Below are 9,326 nucleotides of genomic sequence, written 5' to 3'. Positions count from 1 at the left end.
TGCGAATTAAAAGTCTAAGACTACTACAGACCTAACTGTACACAAAACACACGAAAGCACATAAAAATTCCGAAAACAATTTTATTAATATATAAGGGAAGTTCGGAAGTCAACATACCGTTTCACCAACATCGAACCTTAAATATAATATACTACATTTAAACTCGTAGAGCACTTAAAAATGGACGCTTAATACTGCTTTTTTATAATACTTAAATATGGACACCCAATACTGATTTTACCTCGCTGTTTTACTCTCGTTCTTTCAAGCTAATAGTTTACTAAACAGAATCTGTGACAGAAGAAGACACTTGAAGAGCCCCTTATGTGAAGAAAATGGATTATCAATGATGAAATAGATGAGAACTATATTAGGTCATTTGGTTACTTTTGCTTTGCCTTTCCCACATGCGCCTCAGATATTCATCTGTTAGTGTCATTCGGTCCACTGCTCCACACCAGTCCTGTGTCAGGGGACGGAGAAAACATGGAAAAGATGGGGAGTCACTGTGTGTTTGTTATAATTGCTGTTGCATGTAAGTTTTTGGATCTTATTTTCGTTTTGTTCTTTAATTCACTTTCTACTGTCATACTGACACATATTCAGATAATTTCTGGGAGATAACAAGCAATGAGCTGAAACAGATTAGATGAGAGAGAGAGAGAGAGAGAGAGAATCAAATACACACGCTGCCTCCTACGGAATTGTGGATCAACTGATTACATTTCACTCTGATTATTGAATATTTTATACTATTATTCGAGTTTAAAATGCACTTAAATTTTGTAAAAACTATCAATAAGATCAAGGAGAACGTATTTCACGATATTTTTGCATTTTTTATTTTATTTTATTTTATTTGTTCAGATTTGCTGGCACCTGATGTCAGAGACTACTTATATACAAAGCATAAAGGCTCTAAGTAATCATGAAATGCAACCGCGACAAAAAACGTCAACACGCGTCTTGAAAACAAGATTGACAAACGCGTGATACAAATATGCAAATGTAAACACACGTCAAGAAGAATATATTAGACAATACAATTCTAAATGAGCCTTGTCATGCATAAATTGTGATTTATCATTTTTCGACATTCCACAGAGGCAAAAACAAAAACACAGACCGCATAGAAGTAGTTTATGCAAAGCGAACTTGTTTTTTGTGAGTTTCATTTTCTCATTCCACGAAAGTAAAGAAATACAGAAATATTAATGGTTTTTGTTATATCTCTGTTCGGTAAAACAAATTATTTGATCAGGAGAATTTTGTCAAAATTCTTCCTATATGATGTAAAAGGATCGTGCAAACAATAATAATAATAATAAGAAGAAGAAGAAGAAGAAGAATTTAATTATGGCTCACCAAGATAATTGAACTTTTTTCCAAAGTTTATGTTCTTTCTCTCAGATGTACTGGCTTTAATCGTTTTCAAAAGAGTTTGAAGGATATATTTTTTCTTATTAATTTTTCTGTATGTAGCCATAGTAACAACTGTTATTTGAGGGGTTGTAGTGGTGGTTAACGTTTACGCCGATAAACTAGCACACATCTATAATGATTTCGATTAGTGTTTTAGGGACTGACATCTCCTCTTCATTATAACCTGCAAAAATCTGCAGACAAATTTATCTGCACACACCGGTGAACATTTTATACACCTACCAGTATTTCTCGCAAGTGTTGAGCTGCCGACGACTGAAGGTTTCTTTTGGCGATATGTATATGCTACTTCAGTATTAAAACCTTAGTTAGGCTACTTGTTAATCCACGCGGAATAGCACAACCCTCTGACCTGTGGACTTCGCACTAGATATGGCTATTACTAGATACCGATCAGTGTCCAAGCTGTACGCAGGTGTGTTGCATGAAACAAAATTGCACATTTTAATAAATAGGTTACATCATACCCATATATCGTCCATTAGTATCAATACAGTTTTTTTTGTCTTTTTATTGGGGGGGGAGGTTTAAAATGCTAGATACCTTTAAGGTAATCTGAAGCTAATGAACTGACTTTAATTTATTACTAAGTCATCCAGACAGTGTTCAGCCTTACCCAGTTCGGCTTGGATTACATAGGTCATCACCTCGATGTGCGGGTCAAGATAATGGACAACCTTCTACACGATGGCGAGAAACATAGACTTGAAATCCAGCTGACCAACAAAGGGCCTTTTACCATTATTACTCAAGGCTGGCAGCTATATTTCCACAGCTTCTTTATGATAGAGCCTGATTTCCTGCCCAATTCAAATGGACACATGCTTGAAAATGGAACTATCAAAGCATTCCATGTCAACGGAATGTTGTTTCGATTGGAGTTTCTGCCAACCTTTGGTTTCTTGAGGCCGGGAATCTCGCGTGCGATTAATCTGATGGTAGATGATTGGGCTGTATCTAAAACCGACATCCCAGGCAATTGGTATGTGGCGGCCCCGAACCTGTTGCCGCGCGTACTGAACGCCACGGATCTTGATCCGGACCATTTTGTAGAACCATTCGTAGAGCCGAACCAGTGGAAGCGATACAAAGCCGACCAATATGACCCTTTCACCCCAAGTGAAAGATATGAGAGATACAATACGTCTGACCTAGGTCCTGAAATCGCCAAATACGTAGTCATTCCGAGTCCAGAAATTCTTACACTTACCTCGGATGGTTACATGACAGTTGACGAAACCTGGGTGATTGCAGCATCCGACCAGTTGGATTTTGAAGCTTCTTACCTCGGAGGTTTGTGGAGTTTCATCTTTTTGTGAATAGTTAATCTTTCAACTTCGTCAGCCCTTAAAATGTGTTAACTAAACTAGAAAAGGCAACACACACACACACACACACACACACACACACACACACATATATATATATATATATATATATATATATATATATATATATATATATATATATATATATGTATATGTATATGAAGCCTTTGCTAAAAGGGTAAGCATTATTCAAACGATAAAAGATTGATGAATTCTTTGTGTGCAAATGATATACATTTTGTTAGAGAGGATTTAAAATAAAATTATTTACATTTTTAACGGATAGGAATATCGAATATCTGATTTTTTTCTTATAATTATGGGACTGACGATGATAAGAGAAAATAGAAAGATCCAGTGTTTTCTTTCTAAAAAACGATAGCAGGATTCAATGACTCGAATTGGGTATTCCGTCTGTTACAATGACATAACTTTTTACCCAGTAAACATCAGAATACTTCAAAATATTTTGAAATTATTTTCATCTATTTATATCCAGATAAACTGGGATTGTATACATCACGTATACCAAAATCTTCCAAAGTAATTTTCTTGGAACTAGATGATACTGAACCAGGATTAGGCCATGACGAGTCTTACGTTATAAGGTGCATCCCATGCGCAAATATTGTGTCCATCAAAGCCAAAAGGCGCGCTGGTGTTTTTTATGGCGTCCAAACCCTTCTGCAGATACTAGCCTCTCGAGATGATGGCCACCTGGATGGATTGGTTATCACCGACAAACCTCGCTTTGGATACAGAGGACTTCACGTCGATGTGGCGCGAAACTTCCAGGCGAAGGAGGACGTAATGAGAACAATGGAGGCGATGGCCATGTACAAACTGAACAAACTTCACCTGCACCTGTCTGACGATGAAGGATGGAGACTGGAGATACCAGGGCTTCCGGACCTCACTGAAGTAAGTAATATCTCCAGATGCTTTTTCCAACAATAGTATCATGAATGGGAACTGGTGCTTCCAGATGTATTTTAATGCAAACGGAATGAAAGACTAGAGGGGAAAAGAATTTCTTTAAACGTAGTTCAATAACTTATGACTTTCTTTCCTCCATTTAAGCAAAGAGTATGCACTCAATTCACAATCGAAAATTTAAGACCATATCACTGAGGAGAGAGGTCAGAGACTGTATATCCATACAGTCATCAGCGTCCTTGAATGATCAAGTGCTACGTTCGTCTGTCATTATTTGATATTTCTGTGATAATAATCAATAAAACCTTCAGATAAAGAAAAACATTTTTTAAAAAGCGGAAATTACTCAAAACCGTTCAAGCAAATATTGTAATAATAAATACAAGGCAGTCAGGTGCGTGAATGGAACCTTCGCACCGTTGCATGAAAATAAAAGTTTGTAGGTAATTAATCACTCTTTAGACAATCGTCGGCAAAGAGTCTTACTGTAGAGGAAACACTTGATGGCAGGTCGTTAATATATCCTAGGAATAGGAGAGTCCCTAACAATGTTCCCTGTGGGACACCTGATGACACTGGGGAGGGTGATGATACAATCTCGTCAGGCACGACCTGCTGGTTTCTATTTATTAGGAAGCTTTGCATCCGTGCTAGTATCCTGTCTCAGACGCCATTGTTTTGAAGTTTGATTGCAAGACGTTGATGCAGGACTTTATCGAACACGTTGCTGAAGCCCAGCACGATGGCATCGATCTGCTGTTTGTTGTTCAATCCAACTGCTACGTCGCGAACAGTAGCAATTTGCAGGGTCTCGCAGGATCATTTCTTTCTGATGTCAGAATAGGTAATACCACCCTTTCTCAATGGAGCCACACCAGAGATGGTAGCGCTTTTACATCTAACGATCGTCTTTGCACGATAATTTTTACCCGAACAGGTGCATCCTTGTTGAAGAACAGTCGTGATCTTTATAAATTCATTCAACGTTGGTGTAAAATATTTGTTGGTGAGCTTAACGGGAGTGGATACATCGATGAACGCTACTTCGCCATTGTAGAAACAATCTCGATGATTTTTTAATCTGCCGCTGAAGTTAGCCATCGAGCGTTTTTACGTGCACGTGCGATGATTTCCAGCTGCCCTCTATTTGGTAGTGGTACAAATCGAGTGTTTTTACGGGCACGTGCGATGATTTAAAGCTGGCCTCGATTTGGTAGTGGTAAATCAGGGTGGTTCCAAAGGACAATGTCCACTTGACCCTTAACGAAATTATACGACAGCTCATACGAGGGTTTGGTACTTAACTTTAACGCAGATATTCATGAACCCAGTTGAACAAAATTGTTATCTATGTTAACATTCTACTGTCAGCTGATCTAACAACCCACTGGAAAATTCTGCAACCAAATCAACGTGGTCAGATTCCATTACTTATATAATAATGATAAAATCTGATCTTAAACATAAACGCCAAACACGGTGAAGTACCCGTGCGGATAATACTGAGAGGTTTGTACTGGTATAGTCGAATTAAACAACGGCTGTTGTCCACCGTGAACGGTTAAATAATTAACTTCAACTGGTGGTATAAGTCTATACAAGTCAAAACGCAAACGATGTGGAAGTATTACTACGTATGCGACCCAGTGAGTGCCAGGTCCTGTTGAGAAATACAGCTTGACGATGCCGGTTTCACGTATGCGTGGCACCATTGATGATTTTTCATTTCGCATAAAAACACCACAAAAATGTTTGATTGCTTTTGCCATCACGAGTAAATTAAGATTTTTCAAGGCGTGATCTTCTGCGACCATGTAATCAAAGACCTTTGCCCGAGGGTATTCGGCAACTCGTTACTGGTAATCGAAAGCCTTTTCATTTTTATACGGCCTCCAATTGCCGCTTTAAGTGCCATTTCTGATGCAGTTCCGACAGCGCCTAACGTTGCAGTTTTAGCAACCGCTGAAGCTAAAGCCGTTAACAATGCTGAAATCGCTAGGAGAAATAGAAATATTTAATCAGTCATTTGCATTTGTGCACTTCTGACTTCAATAATTTTAATGTTGCTGAGGTGTTATTGTGTTTGTCCGAAATAAGCTGAGAGAACTGTGCTTGTGTCAACTAAACGAGGACATTTCCAGTTAATTTTGCCTGAGAAAGGTTTAGTGTGGCCCGACAATTGTTTTTGATTGCGTTTATTGTTTTTTTGTTCCAAGTGATTCTTACCAATATCGATCTTAACTTCGTGATAAGCCATATTTATTAAAATACGTATCATGTTAAATGATGACTTTTCCACAGGTGCGTTGATCACCATCATTCGGCCACCAGCCTCTTTAATCAACACCGGCGGAAGCTACATCGTATGAAAATCCATGCCAACAACGGCCTGTTCTAAACAACTCCTGAAGTTCAAATGAAAACTAATAAATCGGGTACAACACAAAAAAGGCTTGAAGGAATTTTGCAGACCGTGTCAGTATTTTGATGTCGTTCTATGTGCGACCACAAATTATGATATGTGCGTGCAAAGTGAGGACTGTCTGCTGCATAGTCAAGCTGCATTTCTTCAGAAGGTTCTTGATGACCGTTTGACCAAACTTCAGTCAAGGTGTCCAATATCAGCTTACTCTTGAATAGTATCGATTTACATTTTGAAGCGCCACAGGCACATATTTTAGTGCAGTAAGATTATGTTGGGTACTTATTTATCGTGTAAATTGTCCTGCAAAAGCAGTTTGTGGGTGTGCGTCTGCGGTATGCGCGAGAAACGACAGTGATGACGTAGTAACCTATTGTATAAACGATAACAAACGTGATTCTGTAGTTAGTGAATGGGCTGACGTAGGCATCCATAAAGTCAGCAATAACACCTCAAGGTTACCAGAAAGACATCGTGTACGACAAAATTGCATCGTTGGTATTGTTCGTACGGAATAAGATGACTGTGTGTTTAGCTCCAAAAATAACTTTGCAAACATCTCCACAAAAACCCAAATATGTGACTAAAAGGATGTGCATACGAAAACCTCAATGAATCAACAATAAGTTGTAAACTATCATAACATGGTTGATCAACAGCCAGTGGCTCAATCACGTGCAACCGATCCCAGGTTAACTATCGTTAAACCATATTCAGCAACAGTTTAGTTTTACCTGACACAGCAGGGCCAATGATTAGCGCAGGAACTGAATTTGGAAATGTGGTTACATCAACATGCTTGAACCGTTTAGGTTTAGGCGTTGCTTATTAAGAGAAGTTAATGAAGGAAACATTGTTGATTTTTCTCTAATCGTTCTATTTACCAAAATCATTCTTTCGCGTGCTGCCACTGAATAATGCAGTAGCATTAATACGATCGTGTTTTCATATTGTGTGCGATGTTGCTCGAAAACACGTACCGCAAATCTATCTCTAGTTCAAACACGTAACGGACGAGCAGCGATTACTGGAACATGTGCTCAATGTAGAGCAAAGAAGTTCACCTTTATTTAAAAAGGTTGGCGGCGGTGATATCCAAGCTGCATTAACATAGTTACCAGGGACACCACGGAAAAAAATATTCCGGTGAACAACAGTCTGCATGGGTACTGAAAGGTTAAGCCGCCTTGGAACAGTTATCCAGTACTGCCAAGGTCACTCATGGGATTGCTTGAGCATGGTAAGCCGAACAGTGCTCATGCAAACTGACCTACCAGCAAAAACGATTCAGGTGGTTGGCTTAATGTCCAAACACTTAATGATGTCCATCAGGCTAATTTGTTGTTTCTTCCACATGATCGTTTCCGTGATCCACAAGGTAAATTACGCATATACAAGTATGCACAAACCATTGTCGATGTTGCCAACAGACAAAAAGAAGCAAAGCCGTTGACGTTAAAAGATTCTGCAAGTGTCTCGAATGTGCTCAAGCATATTATGCACGTTGACCGCGCACAAGGTCACGCTTTTTATAAGTGGATTCTGGCAAAGAAATTCTCGGATATGTTACTGTGATGTTAACCAAACACCATGTGTGCGTACTTGTCGGATATGTAAATGTACATCGTGATCAAGCTTTTGTGGAACAATTTAATCGCACTCTTGTTGAACGGTTATTCGGTCAGTACACATATAAATTACCGACGATGCCAGAGCGGTCTCAGGAATGGGTAGTATGACTTCCAATAGTCATAGCAGCACTGAACAGTAAAAGTCACACTCGCGGTTGGATTAAAAGCAGCCAATGCGATTCGACAAATACTGTCAATTTTGCTCATAACCACTCAGAGACAAATTTCTTCATTATTTTTATGCACATGGAGAGTTAGAGAGTGGACAACGTAGTGCTATAAATCCTGTATGGTCCGTAGATGTGTTTACAATTCCGGAACGGATTGATACTCCAAGACAACAAACATGTTACCGATTGAGATCGTCACCTGGTGGACAAAAGTCTCTCAGCCGTACACTTGTGCGCAAGGAATTGCAAGTTATTTCAGTCGCCAGGATTTGTGTTAATACACTAGAGCCTCGCGTTAACCAGAATCAATCAGAAGTTGGTTTATAACAGGAAGATGACCAAACGCGTAAGAGGTGATTCCATCGGCGAGTATCCATCGCTTGGTATCAAGCGAGGAAAACTCACCTTGGTGCATCGATATACGCCCATGCGATGTTTTTGGTATCGTATCTTATTTACCCTGAGCACGAATTCATGTTGGTCTCGGCAAGGACTCCACGTATTTTTTCCCAATCACCTGTCGAACACCATTAGCCTTTTTAATGTTTTGGAACCACTTACCACAATCGATTGCATTTTAGTTACTGTTCCACATACTCTTCGATTAGTTTATCAAAGCATTCGCCTTTGAACATGCCAACAACCTTTTTAATGGAATTAATACACAAAGGATGTTCATTCTAATACTCGATGGTATAAAATTCGTTGAACAAACTTGGTTGTGCCATGCACGCGTAGTAACATGCATTAGGAAGGAGTCACTGTTAGCGTACAGCATCTTCACCCGATCCTGATAAAACGGGTTGATCTTATCATAATAAAACTCATACATGAGCAGCTTCGACAAGTCCAACAGAGACGAACCGACATGATTGATTTTGTCAGCGATAGTTTGATTTTTCACTACGAAGTCCACCATCAAAGATTGTTCTGGATACAAAGGCTGGGTCAACGATGAGCGTTCAAAGCTTGTTCTGTTCACTATCAATGACAAGATCTCCGCAGATTCCTTTCAGCAGATTCTACATGGTTTTCCCAAACTTGGAATTGTTCATGAGTTTGAAAAGTCCTTTTCAAAGTCATGGGTGGCCTTAGTTCTCAGATCCGTAGAGATCGGAATGTCCAACCCATAAATGTTATTTGTATTTAGATACATGATGTAAATGCTGGGGTGAGAGGGGTCCTTCACGTCCACGTTTTGGACTGTTGGCACAAATGTATCTGTGACTTGACATTGATATTCTGCCACGATGTGTTCGCTAGATAAACAGATGCTGATTTCCGTTTTGAACCGTAGTGTATTCCAACCAATATCTGGTGATGGGAAGTAACGTGCATGATCAAGCTTGTACCACGTGCATGGTAGTGTCACGAAATTTCTCAAACACATCATCG

General features: G+C 39.3%; 1 protein-coding gene across 1 annotated transcript in view; it reads left to right on the top strand.

The window, feature by feature from the left end:
* The first annotated feature begins 368 nt into the window (after positions 1 to 368).
* The window catches only part of LOC149802150 (uncharacterized), a 49,810-nt gene continuing 40,852 nt past the window's right edge, over positions 369 to 9,326 (top strand). Inside the window, exons 1-3 of the mRNA XM_089956558.1 lie at positions 369 to 536; positions 2,036 to 2,737; positions 3,272 to 3,693. Coding sequence (XP_089812684.1) covers positions 488 to 536; positions 2,036 to 2,737; positions 3,272 to 3,693 — 1,173 coding nt within the window. The 5' untranslated portion in view covers positions 369 to 487. The remainder of the gene's footprint in view (positions 537 to 2,035; positions 2,738 to 3,271; positions 3,694 to 9,326) is intronic.

Source organism: Sinohyriopsis cumingii, chromosome 4, assembly GCF_028554795.1.
Source record: "Sinohyriopsis cumingii isolate HCF-2022 chromosome 4, ASM2855479v2, whole genome shotgun sequence".
NCBI lineage: Eukaryota > Metazoa > Mollusca > Bivalvia > Unionida > Unionidae > Sinohyriopsis > Sinohyriopsis cumingii.
This window is presented reverse-complemented; position numbering and strand designations above follow the sequence as displayed.